At 43.8% G+C, this 17,586-nt stretch overlaps 1 protein-coding gene across 3 annotated transcripts in view; it reads left to right on the top strand.

The window, feature by feature from the left end:
• The window catches only part of CRLF1 (cytokine receptor like factor 1), a 57,504-nt gene that overhangs the window by 30,750 nt on the left and 9,168 nt on the right, over positions 1-17,586 (top strand). For 2 of the 3 annotated variants that reach the window (XM_060694836.2, XM_087875861.1), the window contains exons 2-6: positions 215-496; positions 5,583-5,712; positions 6,250-6,419; positions 11,140-11,297; positions 16,778-16,946. In XM_060694836.2, the coding sequence (XP_060550819.2) occupies positions 215-496; positions 5,583-5,712; positions 6,250-6,419; positions 11,140-11,297; positions 16,778-16,946 (909 nt within the window). The remainder of the gene's footprint in view (positions 1-214; positions 497-5,582; positions 5,713-6,249; positions 6,420-11,139; positions 11,298-16,777; positions 16,947-17,586) is intronic. The other variant, XM_087875932.1, reaches the window with a different exon arrangement.

The raw sequence follows: 17,586 nt of genomic DNA, 5'->3' as shown, positions 1-17,586 counted from the left end.
CGGGATACAAGTAAATAAAAATAGTAATAAAAAAATAAAATGGCTACTTTCTATTACCGTTGTAGAAAGAAGAGCTGCTAATGCTATTGCTGATCGCCAAGTGGCATAATATCTCACATTCAGGATTATTTTTGGATGCCTCCCTCAAGGAACAAACAAACAAACGAACCAACACCAGAGATTGATCTGATCTTTTTTTTCCCTTTCGCTGCAGACCCAGCTATCATAGCTCCCCAAGACACCACCCTCCACATTGGGGCTTCATTCACGGCCAACTGTTCCGTCACGTCCAATTCAGGGCTGAAGGCCGAGGACCTTTATTGGACCCTGAATGGCCGAAAGCTCCCAGCCGAGACCTACAAGGTCCTGGGGGCCAACACCCTCAGCGTCACTCTCACCCAGCTGAACGGATCGCGGCAGCAGTCAGGGGATAACCTGGTGTGCCACAGCAAGGAAGGCGGAAGCATCTTGGCTGGGTCGTGTCTCTATGTAGGATGTACGTTGGAGGCTTTACTGGGTGGACTTTGTACAGGGGTGGGCTTCAAAAACTTGAGCAAGGGGTTCTCTGCCTGGTTGCTGGGTGGGTGTGGCCATGGTGGGCGTGGCCTAGTCAGCCTCCTATACCATGGCGGAGGGGCATTTTTGCCCTCCCCGGGTTCTGAAGGTTTTCCTTGAGCTTCTGGGAAGGTGAAAACGGCCTCCCCAGGCTCCGGAGGTGTTTCCGGCCTTCCTGAACTTCCAGTAGGCCTGTTTTTCGCCCTCCCCGAGCCTCCTCATGTGCCCTGCACTTACCTGCATCCAAAACGGGCCGCGTGGGGACTCCTGGGAGGGGCAGGGTGGGCGGGGCCAGACAGAAGTGGGATTTGGGGGGTTCTTCAAACTGCACAGAATCATAGCTAGAGGTTCTCCCGAACCCCTGCAAACCCCCAGCAGCCCACCCCTGATTTCGTACCCCTGCCGCCTATTCTCTGAGTCAGACCATATACAGGTAGTCCTCAACTTATGACCACAATCTCAAAGCACCTTTCGGACAAGCATGAGGTACCTGGCTGACTGAGAATCTCCACATAATAAATGTCATAGACATTGATGACCACAATTGAACCCCAAATTTCCATTATTAAATGAGACAGTTGCTAAAGTGAGTTTTGCCTTATCTTATGACCTTTCTTGCCACAGTTGTTATATTAGTAACATGGTTCTAAAGTGAATCTGGCTTTCCTGTTGACTTTGCTTGCCAGAAGGGAATGACATGACTCTGGGACACTGCAACTATCCTAAATATGAACCAGTTGCTGAGTGTCCAAATTTTGATTATGAGACCACAGGGATAACTGTGTACATCTCCACCCCAGGCCATCCCAACAATGCCCTTGAAGTGATGTCCCGGTGCCGGGAGGCTGTGCGGATCTGGATGGGGAGAAACAGGCTCAAGCTCAACCCTTCCAAGACTGAGTGGCTGTGGTTCCCGGCATCCTGATATAGTCAGTTGACTCCATCACTGACTATTGGGGGCGAGTCTTTGGCCCCCTCGGAGAGGGCCCGCAATCTGGGAGTCCTCCTGGATACGCAGCTGTCCTTGGAGGAACATCTGACGGCTGTGGCCAGGGGGACCTTCTGTCAGGTTCGCCTGATCCACCAGTTGCGGCCCTTTCTTGATCGGGATTCCCTGTGCACAGTCACTCATGCCCTCGTCACCTCTCACCTGGACTACTGCAACACTCTCTACATGGGGCTCCCCTTGAAGAGCACCCGGAGGCTCCAACTGGTCCAGAATGTGGCCGCGCGGGTAGTCACGGGAGCCGCATTGCGCTCCCATACAACACCTCTCCTGCGTGAGCTGCACCGGCTCCCAGTGGTCTTCCGGGTGCGCTTCAAGGTGTTGGTTATCACCTTTAAAGCGCTCCATGGCATAGGACCTAGTTATCTTCGAGACCGCCTGCTGCCACCGACGACCTCCCATTGACCTGTGCGCTCCCACAGAGAGGGCTTCCTCGGGGTGCCATCAGCCAAACAATGTAGGCTGGTGACCCCCAGGGGGAGGGCCTTCTCTGTGGGGGCACCTACCCTCTGGAATCAGCTGCCCCCAGAGATAAGGAGAATCCAAGACCTCGGTGCCTTCCGCCGTGCCCTTAAAACCTTCTTTTTCCAGCAAGCCGGGCTGGCCTAACACTTTTAAAAAAGTGTTTTTAATTGTTTCTTATTGTTTTTAATCATGGGGCCAAATTTATATATATCTTTTTAATTGTATTTTAATGTTTGTATTTTATGCTTTTATTTGGCTGTTCACCGCCCTGAGTCCTCAGGGAGAAGGGCGGTATACAAATTTAAAAATAAATAAATAAATAAATTGTAAATATGCAAACTGGTCATATAAGGCACTTTTTTCAATGCCATTGAAACTTGGAACGGTCACTAAACGAATGGTTGTAAATCGAGGGCTACCTGTAGAAATGCCAAAGTGATCAAGATTAAGTGAGGTACTAATACCACTCTATAAAGCCCTAGTAAGACCACACTTAGAGTACTGCATCCAGTTTTGGTCACCACACTATAGAAAAAATGTTGAGACTCTAGAAAAAGTGCAGAGGAGACCAACCAGGATGATTAGGGGTTCTACTTACCTTTACTACCGGTTCGCAGTGGGGCCGCACACTCTTCTGCGCATGCACAGAAGCGTTTTGGTGACGTCGGGGTCGGTGGGCGGAGCCTCCCGCCAGTTTTACTACTGGTTCTATAGAACCGGTGCGAACCGGGGGCAGCCCATCACTGATTAGGGGACCGGAGGGTAAAACATACGATGAACGGTTGCAAGAACTGGGCGTGGCTAGTCTAGTGAAGAGAAGGACCTGGGGAGACAGGATAGCAGTCTTCCAATATTTGAGGGGCTGCCACAGAGAGGAGGGGGGTCAAGCTATTTTCCAAAGCAACTGAAGGCCAGACAAGGAATAATGGATGGAAACTGACCAAGGAGAGATTCAACCTAGAATTGAGGAGGAACTTTCTGACAGACAGTTTCAACAATGGAACAGAAGTTGCCTTCAGAAGTTGTGGGAACTTCATCACTTGAGACTTTCAAGAAGAGATTGGTCTGCCATTTGTCAGAAATGGTGTAGGGTCTCCTGTTTGGGCAGGGGGTTGGACTAGATAAGGTCCCTTCCAACTCTGTTAATATAATCTAATCTAATCAAAGAGAGCTGCAGTGAAAATAGACTGGGGAAAAAAATCACAATTCGCTTTCCCTTTAGACGGTGAGCTAGAAGCCATGCTCTGTTGTGAGGCTTCTGGGCAACGTTTCGACCAGGTTAAAACTGGCTTGCTTTATTTATTTATTTACAGGTAGTCCTCGACTTACAACAGTTCATTTAGTGACCGTTCAAAGTTACAACGGCGCTGAAAAAAGCAACTTATGACCATTTTTCAAATTTAACAAGCTTTGCAGCAGCCTTACAATCATGTGATCAAAATGCAGGTGCTTGGCAACTGGTTCACACTTATGACCGTTGCAGTGTCCGAAGGTCACATGGTCGTCCTTTGAGACCTTTTGACAAGCAAAATCAATGGGGAAGACAGATTCACTTAACAACCATGCGACTAACTTACCAACTGCAATGATTCACTTAACAATTGTGGCAAGAAAGGTTTGTAAAATGGGGCAAAACTCACTTAACAAATGTTTTACTTAACAACATACATTTTGGGCTCAGTTGTGGTTGTAAGTCAAGGATTACCTTTATTTATTTATTTATTTATTTAGCTAGCTAGCAGTGAATGAATGAATGAACATTTATATCGCCCCCCAACTCACTTTTAGTCACTCTGTCATTCTTACAATGAAAACAAGCCATTTACAGGGCTCCCACCCATTCTGGATTCCTCAGGCCCATTTAGCGTCTTGCCTTTTTTTGTCTTCCCAGCTTACTAAACCTTAGAAGCGACACAAGAAGGTCAGAGATGGTATTCAGCAGGTTCTGACCAGTTCTGGAGAACTGGTAGCGGAAATTTTGAATAGTTCGGAGAACCGGTAAATACCACCTCTGACTGGCTCCGCCCCCATCTATTCTCTGTCTCCCGAGTCCCAGGTGATCGGGAGGAAATGGGCATTTTGGAGTAACCTCCCCTGGAGTGGGGTGGGAATGGAGATTTTACAGTATCCTCCCCCTGCCATGCCCACCAAGCCACGCCCACCAAGCCACGCCACACCCACCAAGCCATGCCTACAGAACCGGTAGTAAAAAATTTTGAATCCCACCACTGAGAAGGTTTCTGTTCTTGAATGTTGCTCTTGAAGAGAAAAACAGGCCATTTGAACCATGACAGATGTCTAAATCAATAGTCTAAATTGTTATCATCACAGGGCTATTTTTAAAGATTCGGTTTCGGAAGGATGGAAACCTCAGCTGGGAACAGGCTTGTCACGCAGAGGGCAACTGCAGGCCATGGTTTAAAATTTCTCACCAGGGCCAAAAGAGAGAGAGGCGCTGCTGTTTTAAAAAGCTCTCCTTTTACTATTTCGTATCAGTTGGCATTTGTGCTTCCCAGTAAACAGCACAGTCTGTTTACCAATATATTCAGGGGTGGGCTTCAAAAATTTTAGCAAAGGGTTCTCTGCCTGGTTGCTGGGTGGGCGTGGCCATAGTGGGTGTGGCCTAGTCGGCTTCCTACACCACGGCGAGGTGGGGCGTTTTTGCCTTCCCTGGGCTCCGGAGGCTTTTCTCGAGCCTCCGGGAGGGCAAAAATGGCCTCCCCAGGCTCCGGAGGTGTTTCTGGCCTTCCCGAACTTCCAGTAGGCTTGTTTTTCACCCTCCCCAAGCCTCCATATGCGCCCCACACTTACCTGCATCCAAAACAGGCCGCATGGGGACTCCTGGGCGGGGAGGGGTGGGTGGGGCCAGCCAGGATTGGGATTTGGGGGTTCTCCGAACTGCACAGAATCTTAGCTAGAGATTCTCCCGAATCCCCAGCAGTCCACCCCTGAATATATAAAGGCAGTCCTCAACCTACAACCACCATTGAAACTAGAATTTCCCTGGTTGTTAAGTGAGCTGTGCCTGAGTCTGTGAGCATTTTTTGCTATGGTTGTTAAATGAATCACTGCAGTTCTTAAGTGAAGGTTTATTTATTTATTTATTTATTTATTTATTTATTTATTTATTTATTTATTTATTATCAAATTTATAGACCGCCCTTCTCCCGAAGGACTCAGGGCAGTGTACAAGGTTGTTAAACAAATCCAGCTTCCTGCATTGACTTTGCTTGTCAGAAGCCAGCTAGTACACAAAAGGTGGTCACATTTATTTATTTATTTATTTATTTATTTATTCATTCATTCAATTTATATGCCACCCCTCACATCACCCCTGGGATGCTGCAACCACCATAAATAATGCCAATTGCCAAGTGCCCTAATTTTGATCACTTGACTGTGGAGATGCTATGATGGTCGTAAGTGTGAGGACCAGTTGTAAATCACTTTTTTTCAGTGCCATTGTAACTTCAAACTGTTGCTAAACTGTTGTGAATCAAAGGCTACCTGTATGTACCCGAGTATAGAGCCCTATGGATTTATTTATATCTTTCAGTGCCTCCTGAAAAGCCAACCAACATTTCTTGCTGGTCCAAGAATCTGAAAGACCTCACCTGCAGATGGGTACCTGGGTCAGAAGGCGAGACACACCTGCATACCAATTATTCCCTGAAATATAAGCTGAGGTAAGCTGATGAAGGGGCACAGAAGGGGTGGTAAGTTGGTGATTTGCCAACTTATGCAGAATGTGATGGACTTTTGTAGTCTTGTTGAATTTCAGACAATTCTTCCTGGTATCAGTCAAAATAGGATTGTGATTCCTACGCTGGCTGGGGAATTCTGGGAGTTGAAGGCCACACATCTTAATGTTACCAAGGTTGAGAAGAAGAGATTTAGGGCAGGGGTTCCGGTCCATGGATGGGCACCGGGCCTTGGCATGCCAGCAACCGGGCCGCGCAAACAAGCAGTTTGGTATAGTGCTTAAGGTGCTGCCTAGAAACCAGGAAATTGTGAGTTCTAGTTGCAGCTTAGCCAGAAAAACTAGCTGGGTGACCTTGTGCCAGTCATTCTCTCTCAGCCCAACATACCTCACAGGATGGTTGTTGTGAGTAAAATAGGAGGAGGAAAGAATATTAGAAATGTTTGTTTGCTTGAATTACGTAAAAGAAAGGTGGGGTTAAAAAAAACCTAATAAATAAAAGAAAGAACTCTTTGTTTTGCAGATGGTATGGTCGGGACAATATCTGCCAAGAATACCACACCGCCGGCCCATATTCCTGCCACATTCCCAAGGATTTAGCCCTGTTCACGCCTTACGAAATTTGGGTAGAAGCATCCAACCGACTTGGAATGGCTGTATCTGATGTGGTGATGCTGGACATTGTCGATGTTGGTAAGAAGGTCCTTGCAGTTGACCAACGAATCTTGATAGCAGCTGTTCACATTTGGTTGGCAAAGCTGTTTTAAGCTCACCGTGGTCAACTATGACACGATCAGGGCTAATTCTATAAGTCTAACATGCAGGGGTGGGCTATTGAGGGTTCGCAGGGGTTCGGGAGAACCTCTAGCTAAGATTCTGTGCAGTTTGGAGAACCCCCAAATCCCACTCCTGGCTGGCCCCTCCTACCCCACTCTGCCCCTCCCAAGAGTCCCCACCCAGCCTGTTTTGGATATAGGTAAGTGCAGGGGGCGCACAGAGGCTTGGGGAGGGCAAAAATCGGGCCTACCGGAAGTTCAGGAAGGCTAGAAACGGGCCTGTTTCTGGCCTCCAGAACCTGGGGAGGCCGTTTTCGCCCTCCCAGAGGCTCGAGAAAAGCCTCCAGAGCCCGGAGAGGGCAAAAGCAGGAGGCTGATTATGCCACGTCGATCATGGCCATGCCCACCCAGCAACTGGGCAGAGAATCCCTTGTTAAAATTTTTGAAGCCCACCTCTGCTAACATTCCCCTTGACCATTTCAAAAGTTGTGCAAAAGTTTCAGCTTTTGTAGCTTTGCATGCTACAAGTTGGTTTCCTCTGGCCAACTCAGCCCTGAGTTGTTGTTACAGGTCGTCCTCAACTTACGACCACAATTGAGCCCAACATTTATGTTGTCAGGTGAAGAAATTATTAAGTGAGTTTTGTCCCATTTTATGACTTTTCTAGCCACATTTGTTAAGTGAATCACCGCGATTGTTAAATTAGTAACATGATTGTTAAGTGAATCCGGTTTCTCCATTGACTTTGCTTGTCAGAAGGTCGCAAAAGGTGTCACATGACTTCTGAACACTGCAACCGTCATAAATAATGTACATCACGTGACCGTGGGAATGCTGCAACAGTCATAAGTGCAAAATACAGTCGTAAATCACTATTTTCAGTGCCATTGTAACTTTGAATGATCACTAAATGAACTGTTGTAAGTCGAGGACTACCTGTACTTCTGTGCCAGAGGTAAAAAAAAGAATAAAGTAAAGGAGTCCCTGCGAATTTTACTCCGCTTGTCGTTGCCGACTCTAGGGGCCGGTGCTCATCTTTGTTTCAAGGCCATTGAGCCATGGCTGTCTGAAGAACAATAACGCTGTTATTTTTCCACCATAATGGTACTTATTTATCCACTCACATTTCCATACTTTCAAACTTATTTATTAGTCATTTTATTAGTCATATTTCTATGCCGCCCACTCTCCGCGGACTCTGGGTGGCTTACATTAAAGACAGTATACTAAATAGCATATTGCCCCCTAATAATCTGGGTGCTCATTTTACCCACCTCGGAAGAATGGAAGGCTGAGTCAACCTTGAGCCGATGGGATTTGATCCGCTGATCTGCTGAACTAGCAGTCAGCTGAAGTAGCTGCAGTACTGCACTCTAACCACTGCGCCACCTTGGCTCAAACTGCTAGGTTGGCAGGAGCTGAGGTGAGGACGGGAGCTCAGCCCATCGCGTGGCACTCGGGACTCGAACCTGGGCTGCTGGCTTTCCAACCAACAAGCCCAATGTCTTAGCCACTGAGCTTCCATGTCGCCCTTCTGTGACACAATGAGGGTGTAAAATCCTTCTGATACCGTATTCCCCCCCAAATAAGACCTAAATGGATAATTTTTCAGGATGCTCGTAATATAAGCCCTACCCCCAAAATAAGTCCCAGTTAAGATCATCAGCTAAATGGACACATTTAGTACCGTATTTCTCCGAAAATAAGACCTAACTGGAAAATAAGACCTAATGCATCTTTTGGAGCAAAAATTAAAATAAGATCCAATATATTTTGGGGAAAATACGGTAACAGTCATTATCCTTCACAGCCCCATTGTTAGTGTCAAGCAGGAGTGGGTTCTAAATCTTTTTACTACCGGTTCTGTGGGTGTGGCTTATTTTATGGGTGTGGCTTGGAAGGTAATGTGACTGAGTGGGCGTGGCCTTTTTTTTTTTTTTTTTTTTTTTTACTTTTAAAGGCATTTTTTCTACAACCTTAAGAGGTTGCAGAAAAAAATGCTTTTAGAAGCCTCTGATGATCAGGCAAGTCAGCTGGGATCGCCACAGGCTTTTAAAGGCATTTTTTTTCCCTACAACCTCTTTGGCTGAAGAGGTTGTAGAAAAAAATGCTTTTAAAAGCCTCTGAGATTCCAGCTGAGCCGCGCGATCATCAGAGGCTTTTTTTTTTAACTTTTAAAAGCATTTTTTCAGCCAAAGAGGTTGTAGAAAAAATGCTTTTAAATTTTTTTTTAAAAAAGCCTCTGATGAGGTGGGCAGGGTAAGCGAGCAGCGACCAGGCCGGGGACTTGGCGTGGCCAGCCAATGTTATTACCGGTTCTCTGAACTACTAAAAAATTTTACTACCGGTTCTTGCGAACCGGTGCGAACCAGGAGCAACCCACCACTGGTGTCAAGCCACTAATGCTCACAGGTGGGTAGACTTCCCAAGCATGGAGCATGGAGATTCCACTTAAATACAGATAGTCCTTGACTTATAACCATTCGTTTAGTGACTGTTCAAAGTTACAATGGCACCGAAAAAAGTGACCTATGATAATTTTTCACACTTATGACCGTTGCAGCATCCCCATGCTAATGGTTATATGATCATCTTCTGACAAGCAAAGTCAGCAGAGAAGCCAGATTCACTTAACCATGTTACTAACTACGATTTACTTAACAATTGTGGCAAGAAAGATCATAAAATGGGACAAAATTCACTTAACAACTGTCTTGCTTAGCAACAGAAATTTGGGGCTCAGTTGTCCTAAGTCAAGTATTGCTCTGTATTCCATCAGTTTGTGGGAAGAAATGTAGATTTGGGGGTTGAGTGTGCTCTAGAAAAGGGGTCTCCAGCCTTGGCAACTTTAAGACTTGTGGACTTCAACTCTCAGAGTTCCTCAACCAAGCAAAGCTGGCTGAGGAACGCTGGGAGTTGAAGTCCACAAATCTTAAAGTTGCCAAGATTGGAGACCCCTGCTCTAGAACAGAGGATGACCTGTCTTTCAAACCTGTGGGGTGAAACAGCTTTAAATACTTTGCAGGAAAAGATATCCCTGAAATTAGAAGGGAGATGGTTGAGCCCTTAGTGCAGTGTTTCTCAACCTTCGCAACTTTAAGACCAGGAAACTTCAATTCCCAGAATTCCCCAGTCAGCCATCTTGGGCTGGCTGGGGAATTCTGGGAGTTGAAGTCCACCGGTCTTAAAGTTGTCAAGGTTGAGAAAGTGCTAGTGGCAAGAGATAAATTCTAGCCAGTCATTCTCCATAACGACAATCCCTAACATATGTTGTGACCTCACATGGGATATACTGGGCTCATTTGCCGAAGTAGGAAAAGTTCAGACATACCGAGAAACAGATCTTCGACATCTCAGGAAGGAAGCAGTGAGCAGGAAATAGGTTATATGTGAGTGGAATTGCTCCTAATCTAATTAGGATCTTTCTTCTTTTTTCTTTTTTTCCTGTGCGGCATTTTGCTCCCTTCCAGACATACATTTGCTGTTTCTTAACTATTTCCCTTTCAACCTGCCCTCCAGAAGTTCAAATCTTGCTGGCATCAGCCAGCCACTAGTAGAACTGAGATGGGACAAAGCAATGATGTATACTCCTCAATTTACGACCATAAGTTGTGCTGGTTGTTAAGTGATCATCACAGAACTGACCTTTATCATCTTGTTGCAGCCGTCATTAAATGAACCCATTGTTTGTAATGGATGCTTTTTGCTGGAAACTGGAAGTAAACGCTGTTTCCCAGCAAAAAACGCCATAAATTGAGATTATGTGACCGCAGGATGCTGTAAATGGCCATAAATGCAGATCAGCTGAACATTCAAAATGTGATCACGTGACTTTGGGGCGGACAGCTGTTGGAACATTGAACTGTAAATACCAGTTGAGGAGTCCTTTGTATCTTTGAACAGTCACTAAGCAAACAGTTGTTAAGCAAAGCTGACGTGAATATAGAGTCTGCATTGTTGAAAGGAGGGGGAAGTGGTATGGTGGCCTAGAGGTGGAGCTCTTGCCTCACAATCAGGAGGCTGTGAGTTTGATCCTAGGTAGGGGCAGATATTTCTCTCTCTGGGCACATTGAGAATATATCTGCTGAATATAACTCTGCATTGGTGACAGGAAAGGCATCCGGCCAGTAAACACTCGGCTCCATTCAGTTGCCTAGATTCCACCCCACAAGGGATTATGGGGTCATTAACAGAAGATGATAATGGTTGTTGAAAGGAGGGGATATCATCCACATTAGACAAGGAAGACCATTCTATTTATGTTTGATTTTACATCTGTCAGGCACGAAGAATCAGGACCATACCTTAAGTTGCAATTCACACACACACACACACACACACACACTATGGTCATGTGATTACATTTTGGGTGCTTAGCAACCGGCTCACCTTTACGAATGTCTACAGAGTCCCAGGGTCACATAACTACGATTTTCTATGTTTGTTTGTTTTTTACTGATTTCTGGAATTTACTCTGTTTACAGCAAAACAAAATCACTCGTGCAGACAACCTAAATAGGAGATTACTAGCATGGCTGAAAGATGCATTTTGCTGTGCTTGCCTCCAGTTCTTTTTAAGTCTTAATCTTTGATTTTAAGTATTGACTGACTTGTCCCCACTTGTCCCTGTTCGACAGTCACAACCGATCCACCCTCGGATGTCCACGTGAGCCGAGTGGGAGACCTGGAGGACCAGCTCAGCGTGAGGTGGAGTGCGCCTCCCGCTCTTAAGGATTTTCTCTTCCAAGCCAAATATCAGATCCAGTACCGGGTTGAGGACAGTTCAGAATGGAAGGTGAGCCTCCTTAACAGGGTGTGAAATTTATTCTGCACCAGGACAACCATCAGCCGGAGTAATCAGGAACTGCAGCGTGGTGGGGCTGCTTCCACATGGACATGTGGTCTAAATTTGGGCGCTTGGAGACTCACAGGTAGTCCTCAAGTTAGTACAGGTACTCCTTGACTTACAACCATTTGTTTAGCAACTATCCGAAGTTATAACGGCATGAAAAAAGTGACTTTTTCACACTTACGACTGCTGCAGCATCCCCATGGTCACATGATCAAAATTTGGGTGCTTGGCAACTGATTCATATTTATGAATGTCGCAGTTTCCCCAGGTCACGTGATCACCTTTTGCGACCTTCTGACAAGCAAAGTCAATGGGGAAGCCAGATTCACTTAACAACCGTGAAGTTACTGACTTAACTGCGGTGGTTCACGTAACATCTGTGGCAAGAAAGGTTGTAAAATGGGGCAAAGCTGACTTAACAAAGTCTCATTTAGCACGAAAAATTTGGGGCTCAGTTGTGATCCTAAGGGAAAGGCTATCTGTACCACAATTGGGAGCAGAATTCGTGAATAACTGCATTGTTAAGCAAGACAGTTTGTTAAGTGAGTCACGCTCTATTTTATGACTCTTTTGCCACAGTTGTTAAGTGAATCACTTCAGTTGTTAAGTGAATCACTTCAGTTGTTAAGTGAATCATGTAGTTGTTAAGCAAATGTAGCTTCCCCTGTTAACTTTGCTTGTTGAAGTTAGCTGGGAAGGTCACACATGGTGAGCACATGACCCCGGGATGTAGTAACATCATAAATACATGCCAATATTGATGATGTGGGCTAAGCGGCCATATTTGGATCACGTGACTATAGGGATGCTGCAACAGTCATAAGTGCAAGGGCTGGTCAAGAAAAGCTGAAGAAAAATAAAAAAGAAAGACAAAAGATACAAAATATTCTTCACAGCCGTTATAAGTACAGATGAAGCTCTAACTTATATTTGAAGTTTAAGTAACAAACATTTCAGAGCCAACTCGTTTTCCTTCAGAAGTGCGTGTTAAAAGTGTGTGTTTCAGCTGACTGATTATTCTGCCCTTAGGCCATCTACCTTGGTACATTTTATGGGTTGAGCTCCTACTGTTCAAAGTAAGTGTGACTAGACTTAATACAGCTTATTGGAAAGTACTGAGGTAAAGACTGAAGGCATGTCCCCTAAAATAGCTGATGGATTTTTAGTTTTTAATAAGAATATTAGGAAAATAATCAACAGAGTGTGTGTCTTAATTGCAGAGAGCAAGAGAGTGCCAATGCAATATAGTTTATAGAATTTATTTTATTTTATTTAAGAACATTTATAATGCCACCTAACCCACTCTCAGTGACTCTGGAGGGCTTACAAAATAAAAACCCAATATAAAAAAAAATAAAAAAGCAATAGAATAGAATAGAATAGAATAGAATAGAATAGAATAGAATAGAATAGAATAGAATAGAATAGAATAGAATAGAATAACAGAGTTGGAAGGGACCTTGGAGGTCTTCTAGTCCAACCCCCTGCTTAGGCAGGAAACCCTACACCACTTCAGACAAATGGTTATCCAACATCTTCCAGTGTTGGAGCATTCACAACTTCTGCAGGCAAGTTGTTCCACTTATTAATTGTTCTAACTGTCAGGAAATTTCTCCTTAGTTCTAAGTTGCTTCTCTCCTTGATTAGTTTCCACCCATTGCTTCTTGTCCTGCTCTCAGGTCTTTGGAGAATAGTTTGACTCCCTCTTCTTTGTGGCAGCCCCTGAGATATTGGAACATTGCTATCATGTCTCCCCTAGTCCTTCTTTTCATTCAACTAGACATACCCAGTTCCTGCAACCGTTCTTCATATGTTTTAGCCTCCAGTCCCCTAATCATCTTGGTTGCTCTTCTCTGCACTCTTTCTAGAGTTTCAATATCTAACAATATTTCATCTCAACATTAAACCCCCATCTTCCTGGCAACAACAAACAAATAAGCCACCTATGGGCTCCATCTCACTCTGGCGTCCCCAGGCTCGCTGGCAAGCCCAGGTCTTCAGGATCTTGTGAAAGAGTGTCAAAATCGTATCTCAACAGAGATGATATTCCATAGGGACTGGAGCCACCACAGAGAAGGCCCTTCTTCTTGGTCCCGCTAGATGGACCTCCTTAAGAGAAGGGGCATGAATTCCTTAAATCACAGCAAAAACAGGAATTGGATTTGGGAGATAGGGACTTGGTAGGGAGTCTAGGGATGGGTATCAAAAAATTAAACATGGAGAATAACTGATTGAGGTCCCATCTCTTTTCTACAAGTGTGAGAAGTGTGTAAATTACCTTTGTCAGTAAAATCTGCTTGTCCAATATAGTTTTCCTTGCTTTAAATTCCCATCCTGTACAGGATCTGATTGCCCATTTTTATTTTTAAAATTATTTTGCTAGAGATTTGAAAAATAACAATGTTAAAAGAGCTAGGTTTGGGCTATTGATCTGTTTTGTTTACATGAGTATTTATTCCCTGGCATTTAGGAAACACGGGACATGCATTTATTAATTATATTTTTTAATCTTTGTTTCGTACTGCCAATTGTCCAAAGTCTTGAGATAGGGGCAGGATTAAAATATAATAAACAAATAGTCGAAGAAAAATAAAAGCACATTACAGAAAGAGAGCTAATTGGAAACATACAATGGAAACAATACAGTAATTACAAGAAAAATGTAGAACTGGGATTAGTGCATAAACTGCTTTTGAAAACAGTAAACTGTTTTACAATATTCCACCCCACCCCCAAAAAAGCTCAAGTTAGAGTGGATAAAGTCATATATTGGCTTCTAATCTTCCAACAGGCCTTTAGTTAAAGTTTCTATGTTCCCCAGCTGTATAGCAATTTGGCCTAAAGATTAAGGAAAAGGGGAGGAGGCCTGGAAAGGAAAATTATTGCCGATCTGAGCAGATGTGACATATTCACTTGTACTCAGATTAAAATTGAGGAAGAGCATCCCAAAGTCCGTGAAAATTGAGAAGATAACAAGGAGGGGGGGGATTTCTAGTGAAATATCAGCTTCACAAGGAAATAAACAAAAATAAAATGTGGTTTTGTAAAAAAAAAAAAAAATCCATAAAAACCAGATCTTTAAAAAAATTGCTTATGAGCCAAACATCCTGCCCCAAGGGGATACTTTTATTTAAACAAAGCTCTGGGATCCGCTTCAGAACTGGAAGGAGGGACATATTAAAAGCAAAAAAGATTTTTGGTCAGACAGATCGCAATGCTGTAACCATGAGGGATCAAAAAATCTTCAAAAGGTTTTTTTAACATCTAAAATCCCAGTGAAGTGATCAAGTGGGTTCTGGAATTTAGATCAAATCCCCATCAAATTCAGCAACTGCTCTAAAATTGCATGCTTAAATTACTTTTATGGGTAATAAATAAGCACTGGAAACCAGTTTTCCATTGTTCTTAAAAATTTGCATTTTTCAAGTCCCAGACTTGAAAAGCAGACTGAGTGTATTCTTTCCACTAAATCAGTGTTTCTCAACCTTGGAAGCTTGAAGATGGGTGGACTTCAACTCCTAGAGTCCCCTAGCCAGCGCTGCTGGCTGGGGGATTCTGGGAGATGAAGTCCACCCATCTTCAAGCTACCAAGATTGAGAAACATTGCACTAAATCATAATGCAGGTAATCCTTAACTTATGACCAAAAGGGGGTCCACAATTTTGGTCGTAAGTTGTGACGGTTCTAAAACGAGTCCCCACATAACCAGACCTGATTTTACAATCTTTTTTTGCTGCAGTTGTTAGGTGTATACTGCAATCATTAAGTGAATAGTTAATAGTTCCTTATGGGCTGCTTGTACCAAAAATTGGAAGTAAATGCCAGTCTTTGATAAAAACATTATAAATCATGATAACATGACTGCAGACCATTGCAAATGACCCTGAATGCAGGTGCCCAAAATGCAGTTATGTGACTGCCTGGATGTTGGAACTTCAAATCTGGATTTTTCAGGATCTGTCATAACTTCGAACAGTTGCTAAGCGACTGGTCGTAACTTGAGGCCTACCTATGTTTGACTTGGCCTTTATTGTACAAACTCTCCATTGTGATTTGTCAAAGTTGGCTAAAACAAACCCTGTCTTAATGCAGTTTTTCTCAACCCTTGCCAGTTTTAAAATGCCTGGTCTTGAGTAACTCCCAGAATTCCCAGCCAGCCATGCCAAGCTGGGGAATTCTGGACGTTGAAGTCCACACGCCTTAAAGTTGCCAAGGTAGAGAAACAGTGCAAAATCTCTCTCAGTTATGTTCTTTGTATTTTTTCTTTCATCTTTTATATTTCTTTCATCTCTTTTTATAGCTGGACGTTTTACAGTTTTAGTCATATTTCAGACTTCTGACAGATGTTCGTCCTCAAGAAAAACAGGCCCCCTTTACAAGCCACGTTGTGACGGCTTCTCCCTGATCAAAGTTTTCTCCTCCCTTCAGATCCAATCCACCTTTAAGTGCAAAAAGGTTAAGAATCATAAAAGCTGTTTGGTGTTTCTAGATGCCCTAAAACTCTCAAAACGTTTTTCAAAAATCTGAGTGTCTATATTTATATTCTAGGCATGAGAGAACATGCCCTCTTCTGCATCAGTGAAAGTTTCCCATTTATAATTTAATAAAATATAATAAAAGTATCAAACTATTAAACAAAAGATAAGAAAAAATAAGATATTTTCTTACGGAAAATATTTTCTTAAAATAAGAAAAAAATTAAGCAAAAGGAAAGAAACAGAAAAAAGTAGTAAAATATTAGGACGTCCACCCTCCTTTCTATCCAGTAACCATCTTATTCTTTCCTCTTTTTTCCCTCTCTTACTTTGTACTTCCCTTCCCCTTCCCTTTTAACCAATGGTGAAATCCTCCTCAATTTATCACCGGTTTGCTACCCGCACATGCACAAATGTGTGCTGTGTGCATGCATGCGCAGTGCGCACCAAACACACACTGTGCATGCATGCACAGTGCACGCCAAACATACACTGCACGCGGAAAAAGGCTTAAGAAAGTAAGTAGAACAGCGAGGGAAGGAACAGCTGTGCCGCGCGATTAAGAATATAAATCACGTGGCACAGGTGATCGTCGGAAATACCAGTTCAGACGAACTGGCGGCTTTTTTAAATTACCAGTTTGCCTGAACCAGTAGTTTTTATTACTACCGGTACACCTGAACCGGTGCGAACCGGTAGCATTTCACCCCTTCCCTTTTAACCCTTTTGTAACTCCCAAATCCATAAATCATCCATTCAGCCTTTTCTCCTCTCAATGAAAAATCTTAGAACATTTCTAATCATTTTTTTTTTAAAAAAGCATTTATCATTTTTTCCCCTAACCTCAAGAATTGTCTATTTCTAAAGAATTACATCCAAAGCTTGCATTTTGGTGGATGGAAGAACCAGGTCTCCCTTAAAAACTGAATTTTCCCTTTCTCTTGATAGGTTGTCGACAATGTTAGCAACCAGACATCATGCCGGCTGGCAGGCCTAAGGCCCGGGACGGTATATTTCGTCCAAGTCCGCTGCAATCCTGTCGGTATCTATGGTTCAAAGAAAGCTGGCATTTGGAGTGATTGGAGCAACCCAACGGCGGCCTCCACGCCTCGGAATGGTGAATAGGACCAGTTTTCCATCCTTACCTTTTGGCAAAGTGGGAGGGGGTGGTGGTGTTTTCTAAGCAGCCTAGAACCCAAAGGTGCTTTTTCAAGGGGCAACTGGACTTCCTGTTTTTTCCTTTGAAGATGTTTCACTTCTCATCCAAGAAGCTTCTTCAGCTCTGACTGGATGGTGAGGAATGGAAGGATTTATATTCCTTGCAGACAGCTGGTCATTTGCATCCTTTTTAGAGAGTCATTGAGGCCACCTGGAGGTTTACCTGAGTAGTGCAAATGGGTGTGGAGCCTTCTTGGAACTGTTGAAAGGGCTGTGTTGTAGTTTGGAGATAGATGATGTCGTATTCTTCCCCCACTGTTGGGAGAGGGCTGTTCAATTTTGACATAGATGGTCTCTTTGACTCCTCTTCCAAGCCAGAGGTCTTCTCTGTCCAAAATGTAGACTTTGCTGTCTTCAGAAAATTGGCCTTTGTCTTTTAAATGCAGATGGACTGCTAAATCTAGTCCTGATGGGTTTGTTCTCCTACATTGTGCCATGCGTTTAGGAAAAAAAAAACCCAGAAAGTCCAGCTCTTGAAAATGCACCTTTGGGACAACCATGACATGAATGACTGAGAATCTCCATAGACAAACAGCCTA

This window comes from Pantherophis guttatus, chromosome 1 (assembly GCF_059756535.1).
Source record: "Pantherophis guttatus breed Tessera chromosome 1, ASM5975653v1, whole genome shotgun sequence".
NCBI classification, from domain to species: Eukaryota; Metazoa; Chordata; class Lepidosauria; order Squamata; family Colubridae; genus Pantherophis; species Pantherophis guttatus.
Note: the sequence above shows the minus strand (reverse complement) of the source record. Positions and strands in the feature narration are given on the sequence as shown.